This window comes from Zootoca vivipara, chromosome 6 (assembly GCF_965207765.1).
Source record: "Zootoca vivipara chromosome 6, rZooViv2.hap1.1, whole genome shotgun sequence".
Lineage (NCBI taxonomy): Eukaryota > Metazoa > Chordata > Lepidosauria > Squamata > Lacertidae > Zootoca > Zootoca vivipara.
The window spans coordinates 10,399,538-10,422,637 of record NC_142589.1 but is presented as its reverse complement, the minus strand read 5'-3'; the positions used below and the strand labels follow the sequence as shown (position 1 = coordinate 10,422,637).

General features: G+C 48.2%; 1 protein-coding gene across 1 annotated transcript in view; it reads left to right on the top strand.

Annotated features, from left to right (window-relative positions):
• PAX7 (paired box 7) overlaps nucleotides 1-22,512 on the top strand; it is a 144,010-nt gene extending 121,498 nt beyond the window's left edge. Inside the window, exons 8-9 of the mRNA XM_035118987.3 lie at nucleotides 15,780-16,026; nucleotides 21,627-22,512. Coding sequence (XP_034974878.1) covers nucleotides 15,780-16,026; nucleotides 21,627-21,742 — 363 coding nt within the window. The 3' untranslated portion in view covers nucleotides 21,743-22,512. The remainder of the gene's footprint in view (nucleotides 1-15,779; nucleotides 16,027-21,626) is intronic.
• Nucleotides 22,513-23,100: the final 588 nt, after the last annotated feature.

Below are 23,100 nucleotides of genomic sequence, written 5' to 3'. Positions count from 1 at the left end.
AAGGTCTGGGATCGTCCTCATCCAGGCGTCTCCTTCGCAACTCATTAAACTTCAAAATTTAATTCTGTCTGGGAGGGAGGGAGAGAGCGAGTCTGGGAGAGCACGGTGTGTGCGCCTCAACCCCCCCCCCCTTTCCCAGCACCCCTGAACGCTCTTCGCCTGGACACGCTACCATAACCCTCCCCCCAGCACCATTGTCCACCTACCCCCGCAATGACAGTATAGCAGATCAAGCATTTCCACTCAACACAAACCGAATTTACCGGTTGCTGCGTTTTCAATTGGAATGCAATCTCGAGCATTAACCTTTGCTTTCGAGGCTGCCTCGGAAACATGGCCTGCCATTTAGAAGCCGAAGCTGGAAGCTCCCATCTTGATGGCGGCTGGTTATTCAGGAAGCCTAGCTGTCCTCCAGCTCACTTGCTTGCTCAACTAACCACCTCCCCTGTCCCTCTCGCCTCCTCTTGCGGCCTAACTCTTTTCCATAATTTGCCCAACCGGTGACACTTTAAATTAAGGCTCCCAGCCCGCTCCTGAATCTTGATTTAACGAGACAGTTATTGTATGTTCCCTAATAAATATCAATTGCCTGTTTGGGGTGTGTTGGCGGGCAATGTGACAGCGAAACAAACCGTGACAGCCTCATCCCTTCGTCGCCAATATGTTGTGTGCAACCGATTGTTATTGTGGTGATAACTCTGCGACAGGCAGGATCCACTATAGACCAGGGGCTCTGCCATTGATATCTAGAGTGTTGTTCTTCAACCTTGGGTCCCCAGATGTGGGTGAACTACAACTCCCAACATCCACAGCCAGCTTAGCCCTATGCTAAAGAATTATGGGAGTTGTAGTCCACCCACATCGGAGGACCTGAAAGTTGAAGGACATTGATCTAGACCAGTCTTTCTCAACCTTAAGTCCCCATATGTTGTTGGACTACCACTTCCATCATACCTGACTGTGGGCCCTTCTCACTAGGGTTGGCGGGAGTTGTAGTCCGACGTCATCTGGGAACCCGAGGTTGAGAGAGGCTGATCTAGAAGGTCAGTTTGAGTGAGCAGACCAGTATGGTGGGGAGGGGTTTTTTGGGGGGGGGTTTCATAGAGCTAAGTCAAGAAGGCTAGTCCTATTTCAACAAGTGGGTGGGGAGAGCACCGTGGAGGAAAATTTAAGGAGCAGGGCCCAATGTATCCACTAAACACTGGCAGCTGAAAGACACCAAGTCCCTAAACTGCCCCTGTGAAAGACACCAAGTCAGGGCTGGGAATTCTTTATCAATCCAAGGGCCACATAATGAACCTTCTGAGGGCCACATGTCAGTGACAGGTGAGGACAGAAGCAAAACTGAATAGAGCTACTTTAGGCCAAATCCATTCATGCTAGTCCTAATCAGAGTAGAACCTTTGGGGTTAATGGACATGACTACCTAAAGTCCATTCATTTTAATGAGCTTACACTGAGTCGAAAGCCAAGAGCCCTCCTGCAACTGGTATTCAAGGGTATACTGCTTCTAAAGGTGGAGGTTCCTTTGATCTAGCACAATGATCTGCCCTGAATAGATATAGCCTCTTCTTTGAATATCACCACTACCTTTTAAAGCCATCATAGGCAGTGACCATCCACATCTTGTCTCCGGAGCCAGACTTTGAAAGTCGTGTCCAGTGCTAGTCTTGCTCAGAGTAGACCCACTGAGGTTAATGGAAATGGTTAAATTTGGTCCATTCATGTCAGTGGGTTGTGCCCAATGCTAGTCCTACACAGAGCAAACCCACCGAAGTTAATGAACGTGACTATCTTAGATTCACTAATTTCAGTGGGTCTACTCTGAGTAGACTAGCATCGACTACATCCTTATGGATTTACTCTGATTACGACTACCACTGATTAGGATACTACCCAATGTGGTGCTGTGGTGTTCGATGCATTTGTTTTCTTGCATTCAACGTCATTGTTGTTGTTGAAAAAGTGAAGGGCCATGGTCAATAAAGGCAAGTGATAGTTCAAGATTCAATAAAGGCAAGCGATAGTTCAAGGATAGGGAACCTGAGGCCCTCCAAATGCTGTTGGATTCCAGCCAGCCCCATCAAGCTTACCTGTGGTCAAGGATGATGGCATCAGAAGGGCCATAGGTCTTCTATCCCTGCATTAAAAGAAGGCAGATTGGTGATGGAGGTAGTCAGGGGCAGTGAAGGCAAGCAATGGCCTAGTTCAGGGATGACCGTGGCCAACTACCAGGGGCACTGATGGGAGTCAGAGTCTAGCAAGGTCTGGAGGGCATTGGTACAGAAAAACTCTGCACTAGCTGCTCTACCACACCATCTCCGGTGTGCTTTGATACTTTCCCACCCCTGCCACAAGTACAGACTGATCAGCGTTGTCACCACAAGCAGGACTTAACACATTGTGAGATCTGGCAGCTTGTTTGCGTGGATGTTAATCAGCTCCGCCTGTCCCTTCCTTGTCACTGCCCAGTCGCTGCCACAGCCAATCTATATCCTAATCTCCATCAATTAACGAGGAACACTTTATCCCCTTCTCCTCCCCCCCCCTCCTGCACCTCCGCTGTCAGGAGCACCCACCCCAAAGCCACAGTGATCGAGGGGGAACAAGCCCTCCCCACATCTCAAACCCCCACCACCACCACCCTCTATTCACTTTCCGCTAACCTGGCGCACCCAATTAGGCGTTTGACACCCGAACCCGTTGATAAATTGTTTCTGTCATCTGTTTTCTGTCTTTCATTAAATGGGAAGACGGAGGACAGGAGGAGGAGGAGGAGGACACAAGCGAGGAGGACGGGAGGGGGTGGGGGAGGGAAGGATGGGAGATGTGATCTCCCGTGCTTAGCGAGGCTAGATACATTAATTACAAAACGGCCATTTGTGGCATGAAAAAGCATTAATTAAATTTATGCAATCATTATCTTTAAACAGTCGTATCTGCAGAATAATCAGCCCCTGCCTTCGTCTCCCTTTTCCTCCACTAAGTAGTTCTAATCCCTGCTTTCCTAGACTTTATCTCAGGATCAGACGTCTCTTCTGCACTTGCAAACTTCGGAGAGCAGACGGAGCCCAAAACTCTTGCTTCTGAACCGCTAGGCGGGACATCCTTGCAGCAGCTCTAGGATGCCAGAGATGGGAATGAGGGTCTAGGGCTGTTGCTCGGTGGCAGAGCATCTCTCTTGCATGCCAATTGTCTCAGGCCTCAACACCAGCTCCAAGCGAGGGACTCTGCCTGAAACCCAGAAGAGCCACAGCCAGTCTCTTTAGAAAATACTGATCTAGATGGACTTGAGAGGAGGCATCTTCCTATGATCCTTTAGGGGAAGCCTGTAGCTCGGGGGTAGAGCATCAGCTTTGCATCCAGGAGGCCCCAGGTTCAGTGACAGGAGAGAGCCCTGTCCAGAATCCTGAGGAGCCACTGCCAGTGTAGACAACACTGAGCTAGATGGCGCAATATTCTCACTCAGCCTAGGATGGCTTCCTGTAGCTCAGTGTTAGAGCATCTCCTGGCAGGCCTGGAAAAGAAAAGCCAGAGAGACACTGCCAGTCAGTGCAGACTGCACTGAGCTAGGGTGGACCAATGAATCTGGCAAGGTAGTTTCCTGTGTTCCTCTTTTTTTCTGACACTCTGGTGATACAAAACACCATCTGTAGTTGCTGGAATGATTACATTATTGTCTGCCGTCGCCGTTGAAACTCAGTGACTGTTTTAGCTGTTGTTATTCATCCCTGTCACCCCTACAGAAGGCAGGGATGGCCAACAACATGGGTGGCTTTGAAAGAGGATTGGACAAATCCATGGATGACAGGGCCATCAAGGGCTACCCAGCCATGATGGCTGTGCTCTGGCTCCATGGTCAGAGGCAGCACTGTTTCTGAATACCAGTTGCTGGGAAGGGAAGGAGGAGAGGGGGTTCTTGTGCTTGAATCTTGCCTGCGGGTTTCCCACTGGGAGATCTGGTTGGCCACTGGGAGAGCAGGACGAGCTGTTGGCCTGATCCAGCGGACTCTTACTTTTTATGCTGGGACTGGCTCACATGACAGCAGGTGAAGGACACACTGTTGATTTTCAGATGTTGCTGCACTCCCCATTATCAATGACCTTTGCCCATGCTGGAGCTGATGGGGCTTGAAGTCCAATAGCATCTGGAGGGCCACTGGGGAGAAATGCAAGTAAGGCCACGATCCATGGTTTGTTCTTGTGGTTCTCTCCATGGAACAAACTGCCTGCATTCAATGACTTGGATTCATAGATTGGGAATTGCTGGGCATGGGGCAGTGTCTCCCCAAATACTGTATTCCTTTCCTCTGGGTGATGCCTTTTTAGGCCGTACATTTAAATCACTATGATGCCACTTTAAACAATATTGGCTTCCCCAAATAATTCTGGGAGCTGTAGTTTGATAAAGGTGCTGAGAGTTATCAGGAGACCCCGACCCCCGTTCCCCTCTCGGAGCTACCCTTCCCATGAAGAGGGATTGATTACTAGACCTCTGGGGATTAGGGTCTGGCAGGGAATTACAGGTCTCCTGACAATTCTCAGCACCTTTAACAAACTTTCCCAGAATTCTTTGCAAGAAGCCATGATTGTTTAAAGCAGGCATCCCCAAACTTCGGCCCTCCAGATGTTTTGGACTACAATTCCCATCATCCCTGACCACTAGTCCTGTTAGCTAGGGGTCATGGGAGTTGTAGGCCAAAACATCTGAAGGGCCGCAGTTTTGGGATGCCTGGTTTAAAGTATTACCACCGTGCTTTAAAGGTAAGTTGTGAATCTGGCCTTACTAAGAAGTTATAATGTAACAGGAGCTGTCCGTGGTACTGATTGTTAACATGTTGGGTAGACTCTTTCCTTTGCAATTTACAATGCAATCCTGACTCCTCAGAAGTAGGTCCTGTCTGATTCAATGGGGCTTGCTTCCTGGTAACAGGGTGAGGATCATTGCCTTAACTGGGGGTGTTAGGAAAAAAATGCAATAGTATATGCTTTCAGTAATATCCAATAGCATTGTGTTCTGCATACCAAAATTTTTGGTGGCTACTCCAAGAATAACCAATTGAGATTTCACATCAAAATTTACAGACTCCTGGGCTTTGAGAGCCCATTCGTTTCAGTGCTAGCAGAGAATGCACAAATTCCTTTAAGCAGATTTCCCTAATATCCGGGGTTCAATTGGAAAGGGGGACGTGAGGAGTGGAGGCGGTTAAACCGGTTTAGGTATCCAATGCTGACGTGCCCTCAGTGTGGAGGAGAACCACCCCCTGTGTGATCTGTTGGCCTAAGAGCCCCTGCTCTGAACTATGAGGCCCCGGTCCACATGCGAGGGGGCAGTGTCATGTACAACCCAGCTCAGACCATTTCCTTTTACACTGCAAGGACCATTTCTAATTCAAGACCTGACTGGGGGTGGGGGGTGGGGTGGAATGCAATTGCATACATTTTCTCTATCTTGCTGTGCGCACCAATTTAGGGAGATTTGTGTTATTGGTTATTGCACATGCATGAGAGAAAAGTTGGAGTTCTCCTGTTTGCTTTGGACCCAGGGTCTGACTCTGCAAAGGCAGCTTCCTAGCCTCCTGTATCTGTAGCTCAGTTGCAGAGCATGCATGCAAAAGTTCTCAGGCTTGGTCCTTGGCATTGCCTAGGTGGGCCTTGGAATTCTACAATCCTATGATTCTGCAATTTCCTGGTGGAGCTGGGACTATTCCCTGTCAAAACCCCAGATAACTATTGCCAGTCAATACTGAGCTGGGTGAACTTACAATTTAAGACAACTTTCTGTGTTCCTGTTTAAAGCATCCCTTTATTCAAAACCACAAAGGCTGGGATCTTGGTTTATTTTATGAGCCCAGCAGTTGAGCATCTGCTTTGTATGCAGAAGGTCTTCATTCAAACTCTCAGCATCTCCCATTAATGCTAGTGAAGGTCCCTGCCTGAAACCCTGAAGAACCACTGCCAGCCAGTGTAGACAAAGCTGAGCTGGATGAGTCAGTCTGACATGGGTTGAAACACCTTCCTGTGTCTCCATTTAAAGCAGCCTTTCCTTGAGAACCATATGACTAGAGCAACAATCAGAGAGAGGAAGCTGGTGGAAATGAATTGCTTCTCAATTGTTTAACGTTTTCTCCATTCACTTGCCATCCCGGAGTAAATTCAGTGTTTGGCCTGGAATCTTGCTAGCTGGCACCATGTTTGGTGAACTTTATCGAGGCTATTTCATCTCCCCGCAGACACACACACACCCCACCTCCTTCTCTTTCAATTTTTCCCCCAGCCCTATGCCTGATGGAGAACCCCGGAGGCATTGGCTGGACTTAACTGGTGTATCTTACACTGTAGTTAAGCTGGACTTTAACTGATTGCAGCGGTCCGCTTGATCAGAGGTGGGGAGAAGTGGGGGGGGGGAGAAAGAAAGAGACAGAGAAGGAGAGTTCCACCGCAGATTGGAAGACTATCAGCCAGCCAGCCAGCCAGCCTAGCCTGAGGCTGGGATATGCCACTCGGTAGAACCCTTTGTAGTATACATCTCTTTTCACAATTTATAGATACTTCCCTTTTGCCATCCCAGGAAAAAAGGAAGGAAGAAGCAGAGAAGGGGGATGTGGGGAGAGCCTCAAAGGATCTCCGCGAAATCTTGTTTGGAAGCAGTGAACCACCACCCTGACTCCATTACTGGTGTCCGCAGGGGGTGGGCGATAGGAGCAGAGGGACCGATCTGCTCAACTGAGGAATAGGGAGGAGGGGAGAGGAAGAAGGTGGGGTGTGTTTCAGATCGGCTTTGTTGATTTGTGCCGGTGTGGGGCTGCAGAGGAGAAGGAGGAGACACCACAACGATGTGCTTTGTTTGTTTTTTTTCCTTTTCAGGAAACCTTGGGGGGTTTTTTTAAAAAAAATTGGGGGATAGTTTAATAGGCCCTTTTTGGCCCTAAGCAGTAAAATGTGTAGAGTGTTTTGTTTTTGTTTCGGGTCCTTCCTGCTTTGGAACAGGACTGTGGTTTGAGAGCAGAGGCAGCCAGAGGTATTCGTGGAGGAGAGGGCTGCTCACGGCTCTAGCCATGATGGCTATGATCTGCAAATACCAGTTGCTGGAAACTACAGGAGAAGAGAGTTATTCTCGTGTTTGGGTCGTACTTGGGGGCTTCCCACAGGAATTTGGTGGTGCACTATGAGAAAAGGAAGCTGCACCGGATGGGCCTTTGGCCTGATCCAGCAGGTCTCATAAGCTATAGGATGTAGTGTTGGCCACCAAATTCATGGAGGACAGGGCTATGATCTACCAGTTGCTGGGAATCACCAGTGAGTAGAGTTGCTGTTATTGGTTTCTCGTCAGCCAAGCAAATTGCTTACGAACTTCTACTGAGTCAGACGATTAGAAGATTCAGTAAATTCATGAATGGCTACTAGCCACAGGGCCTAAGTTCTACCCTCCATGTCAGAGACATTGTTTGCCTCTGGATAGCATTTGCAGGGAAGCACAAGTGGGGGGAAGTGTTGCTGTTATGCTTGCTGTTGTACTGCTTGCAGGCTTCCCATGGGCGCATCTGGCTGGCTATGGTGAGAACCCTCTTTAGCCTAATCGAGTTACAGACCTCTTTTTAGTAGCCTTCATGCCCCACAGTGTTTTCACACAGTGTACGATGCTGTGATTCTAAACTCTGGAACTCGCTGCCGCAGGAGGCAATGAGGCCCACCAACTTGGATGTCTTTAAAAGAGGATTGGACAAATTCATGGAGGGCAGTGGCTACTAGCCACAATGGCTATGTTCTGGCCTCCCTGGCTGAAGGCAGCAATACTTCTGAATGCCAGTTGCTGGAAGCAGGAAGAGAGGGTGCTCTCATGCCCGAATCCTGCAGGGGGTGGTTACCATTGAGGTATCTGGCTGGCCACCATGAGAAGAGGGTGGTGAACTAGATGGGCTGTTGGTCTCTTTATATAAAATGAATAGATTCTTCCTCTCTGCATTTGCAGCACCAACTTTCCAATAGTTTAAAAAAACCCGGTCTTTTGTAGTCCTTAATGTCCCTTTTAAAATAGCTGCTCTTACCAATTCCCATTGTAGGGAAATCAGTCTGTGATTATGTATAGGGTATTAACACATCGGGGGAGAGAGAAGGAAGGAGTTTGCTTTGCAGCTGAGAGAGGGATAAAATGAGGTTTAAGGATCTCAGTGTGGAGATGGGAAATATTAAGTTAGGTTTGAAAGAAGCGTTCCTTGAATACTCTCTGGGGATTAGGGAATGGAGTGGTGAGCGAGGCAGGAGAATCCGCCTTAATGATGCCAAGATCCATCCCTCATAAAGGGATTCCACGTAGAGGATGGAGCTTTTGGTATCAATGACCTAACAGACTTCCCCCCCCCCCTCTCTCTCTCAGTCCACCACCTGAAACATCTCCCTTTCCAATCTAATTCCTACCAAGCTTTTCAAATATTGTGATAAGGGAGAACAAACTGAAAAATGAGGTTGGAGGGTCTCTCGTGGCCATTTAAAGAGGGAAGGGGATTTTCTTCTTGTCTTGCGAAGTCGAGGGGGGATTGCGTTCTTCCCATCCCACCATTCTTTAGCGCTTGCCTTAGATGGAAAAAATGGCGACTAATCTGATGGCAATATGATTTCTAAGCAGAGGCGGAATGGCAGTCTGTCAGGGATTGTTGGCCAGTGGTCAAGGATGATGGGAATTGTAGTCTAGTGATATCTGGAGGACCCCCACAGATTCCGCATCCCTCCATTAAAAGAAGGCAGAATTGTCATGGTGCTAGCCGGGGGCACTAAAGGCAAGTGATGGTCTAGTTCAGGAATGGGGAGCCTGCAACCCTGCAGTTGTTCCTGGACCACAACTCCCAGCAGCCAACAGCAGCCAGTGGTTAATGATGTTGATGAAAGTTGGAGTCCAGCAACATCTGGAAGGGAACACACTGGAGGGACCAATGGTCTGACTTAGCATGGCAGCTTCCTATGTTCCTGCTGTGCCTTAAGGGAGAGCCATAGCTCAGAGTTTAGCCCCTACATTCCTTGCAGGATGTTCCCAAGTTCAGTCCCTGGCGGCATCTTCAGGTAGGTCTGGGAGAGATTCCCTGCCTGAGGCCCTGGAGAGCTGCTGCCAGTCAGTGTAGCCAGTACTAAGCTAGACGGAACAATGTCTGACTAAGGCAGCTTCCTAGAGTCCTATTTAAATGAGCCCTTTATCCGGAAGCAGGAGGACTAGAATATGGTGCTAATAACACCAAAGTTGCAGGTTCGATCCCCTCAGGGGAGCTGTATTTTAATGTTTTGTTGGAAGCCGCCCAGAGTGGTTTGGGAAGCCCAGCCAGATGGGTGGGGTATAAATAATAAATTATTATTATTATTATTATTATTATTATTATTATTATTATTATTATTATTAGACAGCTGCATATTCTGGCATTGTAGGGGGTGGAATAGATGATCCTCAGGGTCCTTTTCCAACTCTGTGATTCTATGAACATCTTTAGCGAAAGGACCACAGGTCAGTCACTGAGCATCTTCCTAGCTTGCAGAAGAGCTCAGGTTCAATTCCCAGCATCTCCAGGTAGGACTGGAAGAGACTCCTTGTCAGAAACTCTAGAGAGCTGCTGCCCGTTGAGGTAGAGGGAGCCATATGAGTCTGATTCTGTCTGCAGCAGCTTTGTGCGCTCCTGTCTAGCAGCAATAGTTGGGCCTTGTGCCGCTCGCCTTTTGCTCTCTTGCTCTCCGATACCCACCTGCCCCGGAGACCCAGTGGGCTTTTCCCCACCCGATGCCCACCCCCTACGCCCACGTCCCCCTCCGAACCTAAAATAAAGCTATTGATGGCTGAGATTGGTTTGCCTAATTGTGGTTTGCACTCTGAAGCCATCTCCGTTTATCGTAAAGGGTGCACATTTTGCGGCTTGAGCCTTGGCGGCCAGAGGCCCTGAGGGCTAGCTCAGAAATGGAGAGAATTAATTACATTTTTTAAAAAGAAAAAAACCTCCCCTTCTTTTAAAGTGTGCGAGAGAGTGATGAAATCCCAGAGGGAAGGAATGTGTAAGGGCTCTGTAGAAACGGAGGGGGTTTTTTTGGGGGGGGGGGTTGGACCGTTAGTTCCTGCCACTGCCACCACCAAAATGAGAGGACAGAGAGATACAGAGAGATAGAGTGGCCCTTTGCTTCTGGCACCTGAAAAATGGCGTGGTGCGGTAACTTGGGAAATTTCCAGTTTATTTATTTTATTTCATTGCATTTATTTCCCAGCTCTACCTCCAAGGAGCTCCAGGTGGCATTTGTGGTTCTTCCCCCTCCTCATCTTATCCCCACAACAACCCTGTGAGGTTGTCAGGCTGAGAGGCAGCCCAAGGTCACCCAGTAGAGTGACTACGGCCGAGTGGGGATTTGAACCCTGGTCTCAAAGGTCCACTCTAACCACACCCACATGGGCTCAGATCTCACCACAGTCAAGATTGTCACGAGCTGACCTTGGGACGCAGTGTCCCTTTCTTTTGTGCCCCTGATTTCTTTTTCCCATGTAGGAATTCACACAGGTGAATTCCTTGGGCCCTCAGACGCTGCTGAACTACAACTCCCAGCAGCCCCAGCAAGCAAAGCCCAGTGGCCTGGGATGATGAGAGTTGTAGTCCAGAAACAAGTGGAGAGCCAGAGGTTCCCCACACCTTAATCAGCATCTGTAGCAAAGGGCTCTTCCATGAACCTGTGTGAGGGTGTAGGGACTCCAGCAGCCAGCATGGGAGGATGGGAGCTGGGGTCTCAAGAGGTTGGAAGATTCAGGACACATAGATAGATAGACAGACAGACCCTCTTAAGAATATTAGGGGGATGGGGAGGGGAAGGACTAGACCAGGCATCCCCAACCTTCGGCCCTCCAGAAGTTTTGGACTACAGTTCCCATCTTCCCCGACCACTGGTCCTGTTAGCTAGGGATCATGGGAGTTGTAGGCCAAAACATCTGGAGGGCCGCAGTTTGGGGATGCCTGGACTAGTCCTTCCCCTCCCCATCCCTAGACCATGTGAAAAATGAACATAATATTTTAGCTGCAGTTCATTCATTTTCAGCTTTCTATTCTTGTTATTCAAAAAGCGCACCTAGACATTCCGTTGTCGCACCCATAACCTAGGTTTAAGGTGCCGTTCAGCTCCGAGCTTTCATATCTCAGTTCCTAACGCTGCTCAGGTTCTGTTTGCAGGTTTTCCATTAGGGGATCTGGTCAGCTACTCTGAGAGCAGCATGCTTGATCCAAGAGGTTTTGCTTATGTTTTTATGTTCTTATCATACATGAGTAGCAGGTGGTACCTCCACGTTCAGAAGCAGTCTACCTTGGAATGCTGGGTGCCCTGAGCATCAGGGAGTGGGGTGAGCCTTGCCTTCACCCTCTGCAGTTAAGCCTCCCAAAGGAATCTGTCTGGTTCTCCCCATCCGGTTTGCTGCCACGTCCACAGCCTCTTTGATCGGAAACTTCACTTTGAGCCAGCATCGGATTGAACGCCTAGAGGGGAATTTGGAGGGAGCAATTGATAAGAAGCAGGAGAGCTGGGTGGCGGGGACAGGAAGGTTGCCAATCACCCTGATTGACATGACAGATTTCCTTCCTGATAGTGATATATATATATATATATATATATATATATATATATATATATATATATATATATATATCCCTTTCAGATACGGAGGCGCTATTGATTTCTTGTTAGTGGTGGTAAATGCTCCAAGACATAATAAATTAGGAGAAAGCAAGGTCAATTGCAGGAGAAGCATGATGGGGGAAAATAGTAATAATAATCCTTTCCTCTAGAGTTTGGATTTGCAAGTTTTGGGGTTGTTGGTTTTTGTTTTTGTTTTTGAATAAAATGGGAGAGACATGGAAGAGCTCCACTAGTTGGAATTTCTGTGGCGTAAGGGCCACTAGCCCAGAGTGTCCACACACAGGGAGCTGCCAGTGTGGTTAGAGTATTGGACTAAGACCTGGGAGAGACCAGAGTTCAAATCCTGACTCAGAAATCATAATTGATTATTGGTTGATTATTGCATTTATCCATTGCTTACTACAGAAAATGTTTCAAAGGAATTTGTAATTATTAAAAAAACAACACGTAATACAAAAGTTTAAATACATCAGGAAGATAAAAATAACATTATGGTGCTCATTGTTCAACAACACAAAAAGGACAAATCCTTTATATTTATTTTTATCCTGCCTTTCCCCCCCAGACTGAGACTCAAGGCGTCTTACACAAATTAAAACAAGACAGATGAAATATGAAAAAAGCTTTAAAAAACCATATAAAATATAATCATTAAAAATCAATTGAACTGGAATAGAATTGAAACAATATGAAAACACAGACCTATTCAAATACCGATGGAAAAAACATGAAGCCATAAAGCTCACTGGGCGACCTCAGGTCATAGCCACTCATTCTCAGTCCATGGAGCATGAGACTCTTGATTTCGGAGTTGTGGGTTTGTGCCCCACATTGGGGGGAAAGCTTCCTGCATTGCAGGGGATTGGACCCTCGTGGTCCCTTCCCACTCTACAATTCTAACTTACATTGCATGGTTGTTGTGAGGATAAACCAGGGCAGAATTAGAACCTGGTGCTCTAACTTGAGCTCCTTGGAAGAGAAAGGGTGGGGTATAAACGGGATAAATAAAAACAAATAGATGTGCTGAATTGGCCCTTGGCCCATTGGCCATTGGCCCATCTAGATCAGTCAAGTCTCATCGTCTCTGACCATTGACCATGCCTGTCTGGGGCTGATGAGAACTGTAGCCCAACAACATCTGAAGGCGGAAGTCAGCTTCCCCGTCTCTGGCCCACACTGCCCAGCAGGATGTCACTGTCGGAACCATGGGATGGAAAGCCAGCTGGCTTGGCCCCAGCCGGAGCACCTCCCTTCTCAGCCTTGCCGCTCCGGAGATCCATCAGTCATCCTCCGACGTGCGCCCATGACTCATGCTGCTGTGCATGGAAGAAGACACATTACTCAGCAGAGTAAACACACAACAGATCAGGCTCGAGGCATGGATACTATACTAAACTACGCATTTATTATACATAAATCAGGACAAAGAAAAACATGGCCTCTCTCCTTGTCGTTCTTCTCGGAGAGAGAAAACAAAAGCAATACAGAGCGGATGTTCCACTCACAGGACTCCAGCAATCTGTGCTGGAATGTAAACAGACATGTGACAAGTAACAATCCCACATACCTTCAGCAAGGGTGGAATGGAATTCCCAACAGTCACCAGGGTTTCAGAAAGAGACTCTTTCCCAGCCCCACCTGCCTGACGCCCTAGAAAGCCACTGCTAGTCAGGGTAGCCCAGGGTTTCCCAGACTTGGGTCTCCAGCTGTTGTTGGACTACAACTCCCATCATCCCTTGCTAGCAGGACCAGTGGTCAGGGTTGATAGGAATTGTAGTCCCAAAATGACTGGAGACCCAAGTTTTGGAAACCCTGGCGTACACTCTAGTGAGCTAGTTGGACTCATAGCTGACTCTGTATAAGGCAGTTCCCTGTTTAAATGAGTCTTTCAAAACCATGAGGACTAGGATCCTACTAAATTTGGGGGGAACAAACCATAGCTTGGTGTTGGAGTACTGAGGTCGCAGGTTCAATCCCCAACATTTCCGTGAAGGGCTTGGAGAGTCTCTTGTCTGAAGAAACACCGAATTAGATGGCAGCTTCCTATATCATAAGAAAAGGGTTCAGGCTCAGTGGCAGAGCATCTGCTTTGAATGCAGAAGGTCCCAGGCTCAGTCCCCAGCATCTCAAGCTTATATCTGGCAGAAGTTGGGGGCAAGGGGAGCCATCGGAGCATTTGCCGGGCGAGGAATAGCCTCTACCGAAACAGCAGCGTGTCATTCGGAAAGAATAAAGTCCTCCCAACAGGAGGTTAGCGAGGGATAAAAAGCTTTCTTCCACCTCTTGCCGGGCTCCAAACATTTTCAATTTGGTGCATTAATTGAGGTCAATAAGATTATGCTACATTTTCAGACTTTCTCCCCCTCCCGCTCTCACTTTTTCTTTATAAAAAGAAGGGAAAGCTTTTGAGCGGCGCAAACGGCCTCCCAAGGTGACTGCTGGCACTTCGGCGCTTTGCCAAAAAGCAAGGAGTGAAGCAGCTGAAGCTTCCTGTGGTCAGAGCATTGCCAGGGAAGCCGAGGGACTTGTCCGAGATTCAGAAAAGAGGTTTGTGTCAGAGAAGGAGGAGGAAGTAGCTTTGCTGGGAATCGCAAGTGTGGCCGGCTTCCCATTGGGGCCTCTGGGTGGCCACTGTGAGAGAGCAGGATGCTGGGCTAAATCTTTGGGCTGATCCATCAGCCAGGCTTCTGTTATGCACTTAAGTCTACTGGTAGTAGCAATTAGTCACAAGAAATAGATGGGTCCTCCAGAAACAGCCTGCCTCCAAATTCTAATTGCTGGAAACCACACAAGAGGAATGTTGCTCTTGTGCTCAGCTCCTGCTTGCTGGTTTCCTGCTTGCTGGTTTCCCACTGGGGAATCTGTGAGAACAGGAGGCTGGACTAGATGGGCCACTGGCATGATCCAAAAGATCTTCTCAGGTTCATATGAGAGCTCGGTTGGTTTCCCATTGGTGGAATCTGGTGGGCCACTGTTAGAACATGATGCTGGACTAGCTAGGCCTTTGGCCTGAATTAGCAGAGCTATTCTTACAGTCTTCCATTCTTAAGAGTAGGCCAAACGATAACTAAAATTGGAAGATGATACTGTACTGTACTACCAGCTCCATCTGGTATGCAGGCTGTGACCCTACCTGCCTGCGCACTGTCTCGCCAGAGTGGTGCATGCTCTGGTTATCTCCCGCTTGGACTGCTGCAATGCGCTCTATGTGAGGCTACCTTTGAAGGTGACCCGGAAACGACAACCAATCCAGAATGCGGCAGCTAGACTGGTGGCTGGGAGCAGCTGCAACCATATAACACCAGTCCTAAAGGATCTACACTGACTCCCAGTATGTTTCCGAGCACAATTCAAAGTGTCGGTGATGACCTTTAAAGCTCTAAGCGGCCTCGGCCTAGTATACCTGAAGGAGCGCCTCCACCCGCATCGTTCAGCCCAGACACTAATGTCCAGCTCTGAGGGCCTTCTGGGGGTTCGCTCGCTGCGAAAATTGAACAGGGAACTAGGCAGAGGGACTTCTCAACAGTGACGCCTGCCCTGTGGCACACGCTCCTGTCAGATGTCAAGGACATAAAGAACTACACAACTTTTAGAAGGCATCTGAAGGCAGCCCTGTATTGGGAAGTTTTAAATGTTTGGTGTTTTATGTTTAGACAGGCTGCTGGCCTGATCCAATCGCATACAAACACAACACGTAGGGTAAAAGTTAGCAGAGAATATATAATAGAATAATGATCATAGAACATCATTATTCTGTTATTTATTCTCTACTAACCATTAGCCTACGCGTTGTGTTTGTATTGCTGTGATTGCTTCTTATTGCAACACAGGGGTTTGTTTTTGGTTCGTTGGCCTGATCCGGCGAGACTCTTCTGAGGTTCTTAACTTGAGTTTAAAAACTAATGAGATGAGCACCGATGTTCTCGGATCCTGCTTACCTTTTCCCCCTAGGCATCTGGTTGGCCATTGGTACAGAAGAGGATGCTGAACCAGAGGGCCTGATCCAAATTCTGGCGTTCTTGCATTCTGTTCCTCCCAAGCACTCAGTTCTGTTTAAACATCTGGCTCGCCGCTGCTTTCTCTCTCCATGCCATTGTTCCCCATTGACTTGGGTCTCATCTTTCAACCCCCCACAGGTCATGAGCATCCTGAGCAACCCCAGTGGTGTCCCCCCACAGCCCCAGGCTGACTTCTCCATCTCGCCCCTCCATGGCAGTTTGGACACCGCCAACTCCATCTCGGCCAGCTGCAGTCAGAGGAGCGACTCCATCAAGTCTGTTGACAGCCTCCCCACCTCTCAGTCCTACTGCCCCCCGACCTACACCACCACCGGCTATAGTGTGGACCCGGTGGCCAGCTACCAGTATGGACAGTACGGGCAAAGTAAGTATCTGCTACCGGAGGGTTAAGACCCTGCCATTGCTTCTGGGCTGTGCCTGTTGGTGGGGCGAGGCGAGATTGTTGCGGAAACTCATGCAAGGGGGGCAGCGGGTAACCTCCTCTGCATCTCTGGAGGTGGGTGGGAAGTTGTGGTTCCTGCGTTGCAGGGGGTTGGACTAGATGACCCTTGGAGTCCCTTCCAACTCTACAATTCTATGATTCTAAGCAGGGACCCACACAGAGGACCACATTGGGATAAATTTTTACAAAGAACTGTGTAGACATTTGCTAAATTAATGGATGCCAGTCAGAGTTGGCAATTCTACGCTCCATGGACCAACATAAATGCAATGCATAAATAAATACTAAATAAATAAATATTATTATTATTTATTCAATTGATAAATATACCTGCAGGTCTCAGGGCAGTTATATATGGGTTGCATCCAATGCTAGACCTACTCAGTGTAGACCCCGTTAAGTTTAATGCAATGACTAAATCTGGTTCATTTATTTCAGTGGGTCTGCGGTGTGTTAATCCTCTTTAGTTTTTCTCGAAATTGCCCCGGCAATTTAAAGACTCCAAAAAGGGGGTCTTGGAGCAAGTGGTGAGGTCCCTGGGGCAAGGGCCTTTGCTCATATCCTTGGAGGTGGGAGGGTCAGCTCACCTCCTGGTCCACCGGGGTCACACACAACGCCCCCCTCCCTCCCAAGAGGCTCTCAGCCAGACTGTTCACCTGCTACCCTTTGTAGCCAAGGATAAGTTTGTGACCCATTGAAACTCTTGAAGTGGGGGGCACCCTCCCTCTCCTCCCCTTTTCGCCCAGGGCTCATTGCAGAGTGACCTCCCTTCCCCAAGCGGCCGTGACAACCGCTCCCCCCCCCCTTGCCCTTGCTCCATGTAATGTGTTTCGACTTCTACGGCCAAATGAGAACCTTCTGCAAAAGTGCACAGAGAGGGGCATGAATGGCTGTTTACTTCCCTCCTCCTCCTCCACTCCCTGTTCTTTCCCTCTTGCTGCGGGAGGGTGGGGGGGGGGAAACGGCGCTTGATCTGCGACCCCGTGACCTTCCTCTCGCTTCTGGATGCAAAGGCCAGCCACACGTGCTATTGATAAAAATCTTAAACAAATTCCGATACCATGTATTTCCAATAAAGATGCCCCCGGGCCAGGTGTTAGTCACACCCCATGTGTGTGTGTGAGGGTGGGGGCGAGCAGGAGCAATGTGAAAAATAAGGAAATGCAAGGGCAGAGAGGGTGCAGTGGGAGGGGGGATGAAGGAGAGGGGGCAGGAGTGCATTTCCCCTTAATTCCCCTTCCCCGCCACCCCCGAAAAACCTTACTGATAAATGATGAAGGGACCCTTTTTGTCATTCCCAGAAATAAGGGGCAATTATGATGCAGGTTGCTGATTTTCCATACCCCCCAACATTTCTCTGATGAAAATAGGGACTATTATTATTATTATTATTATACTATTTACAGTGGTACCTCTACTTACGAATAACTCTACTTACGAATGGAGCTCCGTCCGCCATCTTGGATGCGGTTTAGATAGGATTTTTTCTACTTACGAATTTTTAGATAGGGTTGCTTCTAATTTTTTCTGCCAATGCATTCCTATGGGATTCGACTTACAATTTTTTTCGACTTATGAATGTGCGTTCGAAACGCATTAAATTCGTAAGTAGAGGTACTACTGTATACACCACCCAGTTGCCCCAGCCACTCTGGGCGGTTTCCAACATATCTAAAAACATAATAAAACATTAACATTAAAAAAAAAACACCACTATACAGGTCTGCCTTCAGATGTCTTCAAAAGGTCATATATTTAAGTATCTCCTTGGCTCGGCGGTCACATAACTCCATACCCTCCAACATTTCTCTGATGAATAAAAGGGGCGTCCTAAGGAAAAGAGGGGCATTCTTGAATCAAATCAGAAACCGGGACGGCGTCTGTAAATCCAGGACTGTCCCTGGCAAATAGGGACATTTGGAGGGTCTGGTTTTCTAGAGTGTGTTGGACAGGGGTGTAGACAATGTGGTGCAGTTCTGAATTATCAAATAGGCAGAGTAGGGCCATGCGACAACAGATCAAAATAATATTGATTTGATCTTGTAAGAAAATTGCAGTGAAGCTTTCATAGTTCAATGGTATCACACTAGAGCGTGTGCACAGGATCACACACACACACACACACACACACACACACACACACACACGGTTTTGACAGCCATGGGGCCCCCACAGGGTTTAATCCGGCACTGATGTGATGGCCTCTAGCCCTGGCAGGTATCAAAGCTCCTGAGCAGGAATGATGATGTGAGTTGGAGCCCAGCAACATCTGCAGAAGCACAAGTTCCCTACATTAAGAGACGTGATCCAGGTAGCTAGGGGCAGTGATGGCCTAGTTCAGAGATGGGGGAACTGTGGCCCTCCAGTTGCTTTAAGACTCTGACTCCCAACAGCCCAGCCAGCATTGCCAGTGGTCAGGAAATATGGGAGTTGCAGTCGAACAACATTGGCGGGGGGGGGGCCACAAGTTCCCAATCCCTTCATTAAAAGTCTGTTATGATGGAGGTAGCTGAGCTGGGCAAATGATGGTCTAGTTCAGGGATGGGGAAGCTATAGACTTCTGGGTGAGGCTGGGCTCCAGCTACCATCAGCTCCAACCAGCATGACCAACACTGAGGGTTGTTGGTGGAAGTTGGCCCAGTGACATCTTAGAGCAGTGTTTCTCAACCAGCGTGCCTCCAGATGTTTTGGGACTACAACTCCCATCATTCCTGACCACTGGTCTTGCTAGCTAGGGATGATGGGAGTTGTAGTCCCAAAACATCTGGAGGCACACTGGTTGGGAAACACTGTCTTAGAGGATCAAAGGAAGGAAGGAAGGAAGGAAGGAAGGAAGGAAGGAAGGAAGGAAGGAAGGAAGGAGGCAGAGATCTGTGTATCATCCAGAGACATAGCAGGTCTCCTCTTCTAAGAGTGGATTCTTCTGACAGCATGGGAGCTCTAAGGCTCCACTCACAGGCGGGACAGTGATGCAGGAAGGTGGGAAGACCTGACTCATGCAGAGATGCGATGGGCACCCCCTAAGTATGCTGTTTTGGGCTCCTGGGAGTTTCCAATTTCTACTTTTCACATGGCAATCCCCCTCCCCCCGGGGGTGTGTGTGGAGATCTCACGACATCTGGTGCTGTGCCTTGGCACAGAGCTTGGACATTGCCAACACAGGCAAAGGTACTGACTATGAAGTTTTTGCTGTTCTGCAACCTCTTGCCTTGGCAGGAGACTCTCCGGAATCAAGAGAGAGGAAATTCTCAGAGGGGAGAGGGCAAGGGGTGGGGAAATGCTTACCTCCCCCCCCCAGCCCAACCACCTTTTCTCTTTAATAATAAAGCCACCGCTGTTCTGATTGCTAAGTGACGCCTAGATCAGGCTAACCAAATGCCTGACCACACTTTGGAATGCATTAATCCCCAAGGAGAATGAATTTCCCCAGTCGATCTTGTTTGGCCTCCATTTTCTACTGGAGTCCCCAAATCTAAGCTCCCCCCCCCAAAAAAAACCCACAGGAGGAGAACCACCTGTTGAATACACACACACACACACGCACACGCACACACACACACACACACACACAGCTTAATTTAGAGGCCCGACAGAGCCCCAGGACCCAATTTTCTTTGCCAGGTGTAGAACCCCACAAATTAGTAGAGTCACAGAATTGTAAAGTTGAGAGGTACCCCCAAGTGTCATCTAGTCTAACCCACTACAATGCAGGAATCACAGCTCAATCATCCCTGATTGAGAGACGGCTGATTCAGGCCAGTGCCAATCTACTCCGGCATCCTGCCCTCCCAGGGACCAACCTGATCCCTGTGGGAATCCAACAAGGAGGGCACAGGCGCAAGGAGAACTCTCCCTTCCTGTGGCTCCCACAGAAATGGTATTCAGAAGCATCTATGGATCAGGCCAAAGGGAGTTCCATCTCCCCCCAGCATCCTGTTTCCCCAGCGGCCAACCAGATGCCCCGAGGGGAATTCCGCAAGCAGGACCCCTGAGAACAGGAGCACTGTCTCTCTCTCTCCCCCCCCCCCCCACGGCAGTTTCCAGCAACTGGTACTGGGAAGTGTTACGGGTCCATCCAGGCCTCTCGTGGGGAAGCCAAGCTGAGATCTTGGGGAGAGAAGCAGTGGGAAACTCGCCTGCTCCATCCCGGATGGTGTCGGCGGAGGTGTGCGAGGGACCGGGGGGGGGGGTGTGGAGAGGTGAATGGAGGAGAGCCAGAACAGAGCAGTCCCAGCCATTCCCAGAGGCCGAGGCTGAGCTAATGAAACCGCTGATGGAACGCAGAAGCGTGAAAGGATTCCTAATGGATGTGACAAGTCTAATAAGAATTTTCGCCTGGAAGGGACCCCCCTTTGGGGCAGGATGCTGACAGGACGCTGATGGCTGAAATTTGTTTACCCATTGGCACCAATGGTGCCTTCCTTGCCAGCCTTGTATTAATCTAATTTGTGACATTAGAATGAGGGGGGTGGGCACAGAGTTTGACTGAAGCACTGCTAATCGGGAGTGTCAGTTACTCTCTCTCTCTCATATATATATATATATATATATATATATATATATATATATGAGAACTTTCACTTGCCAGTCTTCAGAGGATGGTGGATTTTGGGTCTTCCAGTCAAGCCAAAAGCACGTCACACGATTCCGCTTACAGCCAAGAAATGTATCGAGCTTTTATTTTTTTATCCTTTTCCCCGCAAACTAACTCGAGGTCTCAGGACATGGCACCAAATTTTGAAGTGCAGGATGAAGGCACAGGATTCCGCATGCTGGGCGGATTCTGGCTTTCTTTTTCTTAAAAAAAAAATCAACCAAGTTTCTAGGCCTCTATATTAATAGAGTCCGTGTGTTTTGACTTTCGAAAGCAGCTTTTCCCAAGATGATTAACAATGAAAAAAAAAAAACTTTGGCGCAGCCAAGAGGAAACCTATAAGTGGGTGGGTGGGTGCCAAGCAAAAAAAGTCAGACGCCATAGCTTTTCAAACGTGTTCGTGGGAGGTGGGGTTATTGGTTTAGTTTGTTTTTGTTTCGTTATGTATTTTGTATTCTCTCTTTTTTTTGTGAACCGGCATCGGATCTTCGAATGAAGGGCGGTGTACAAATTTTAATAATAATAATAATAATAATAGGTTTTCAGAATTTGTGGGGTATGGTGTCAGATTGAGGACTAGCTGCTTGCTTTTTCCCAAAAAAATTGGCAAGAATTTCTGTCCCACTCTTCCGATACATAGGCATTACTCAGGGTGGCTTCCAATAGCTAAGAACACAATATTATAATAAAATATATTATAATAAAATAATTATAATAAAATAATGCAAAATGCATCAGAGAGAGGCATGGCAGATGACTACCATGTTTTAAAAACTGCAGCTGCTAAGGCCCATGGTGTGTGATGAGACAAACATGGGCTGACTGGACTCGCCCATCTTTATAGAACTGTAAACATTTCTTCTTCTGCAGCATTATTCACACTTTACCCCTTTCCGCTGTTGTTTACTCCTCCTCTTCCTTTTCCCAGCCGCAGTTGACTATCTGACCAAGAACGTGAGCCTGTCCACACAGCGTAGAATGAAGCTTGGGGAGCATTCGGCTGTGCTGGGTCTCCTACCAGTTGAAACGGGCCAAGCTTACTGATGGATGGATGCAACCACACGAAATCTCCTACATTGATAGTCTACCGCCAGTGAGACGCAAATGAAAAATGGAAGAAAAAAAATCCCACTTCTGCCACCAGCCTTCCAAGGACCCAGCTCTGTCAACGCCCTTCTTCTTCTTCTGGGACCTTAAGCATCGAACCTTCCAAATCTTGCCTGCACCTGAAGGGCAAAGAGAACTGAGGAAGGAAGGGAGAACTTTCCACCAATCCAAATTCTTACTGTGCAGACCTGTTAAGAAAGCGCTCGCCTATGGTGACTTTGACCCCTTCAAAGGCCAGAGACAATGAGTGTGATCCGATGTTTATTTCCCCCCCTGATGTTCAAGCCCTCCTAGCCAACCCCGTAAACAACCAACACTTATGGACCTTCCAATGGATGTGGCCTCTGGTCTTAAGTCACTGTGGAACCTGTTTTCTTCGTAAATATATAGATAGATAGGTAGATTCTTTTCGTCTGTCTGCCCCCCAGCCCCATTTAGTTTTTGTACATGATCGGCATTGCCTGTGGAGGAGGAATCCTGGTGATTGTTAAGTGTTGATCTTGGGACCAAATGGGGAAATATTTGGACCAAAAATGGAGAAGGTATAGCAAAAGGGGGTGAGGTTACAGTGCATCTCAATTCAATGTGTTGGGGAGAGGGAGATTTGATGTATATTGTAACTTTTTCCCCAGTTTGGGGACCACTAATTCTGCGGGAAGATGAGACAGAATCTGAGGAAGATGGATAACTGATGAACACCCCACCACTTTGTTCGCCTATGGCGTTTTAAAATTGCCACGTTCTGGCAATCAAGGGATCCTTTGTGGTCTAGGCTGTCAAAAATCCCACACACCCTGAACATTGGCTTCAATGTTGCATTGGGTCCTGTTGGATGAATCTATTCATCTACAAGACCCACCACATTGTGACAAGGAAGATAGGGGAAAACTCTTCATTTTAATCCCCCTCCTGGGGGATTTTGACTGCTATACAGCCAGCGGCACCCAGCTTGCAAATGGAAGTGTTCTGTGGGAGGTGCTTCTACTAAAACTAGGTATTTAAAAGATTCAGGAACTGGCCCATACGACACTAATTTGCAGAATATTTCCATATGCAAATTTCCAATCTGCCCATTGGCCTTGCTGGTCACTGTTGCTGATGCGGTTCAGAAGCCTATCAAGGTCTGTATGGACCCACATTCTTTACTCCTAGTGCAGATGCAAATTTAGGCTGGATTTCAGAGTTGGGGGGGGGTCAATGCCTGTCAGGGCTCACTTTGAGCTGTGGGGTACCAGCAGGGTTTTCTGGGCCCACAAATAGATTGGGACCTCCGACCTCCCCGCAACCTGTTGGCG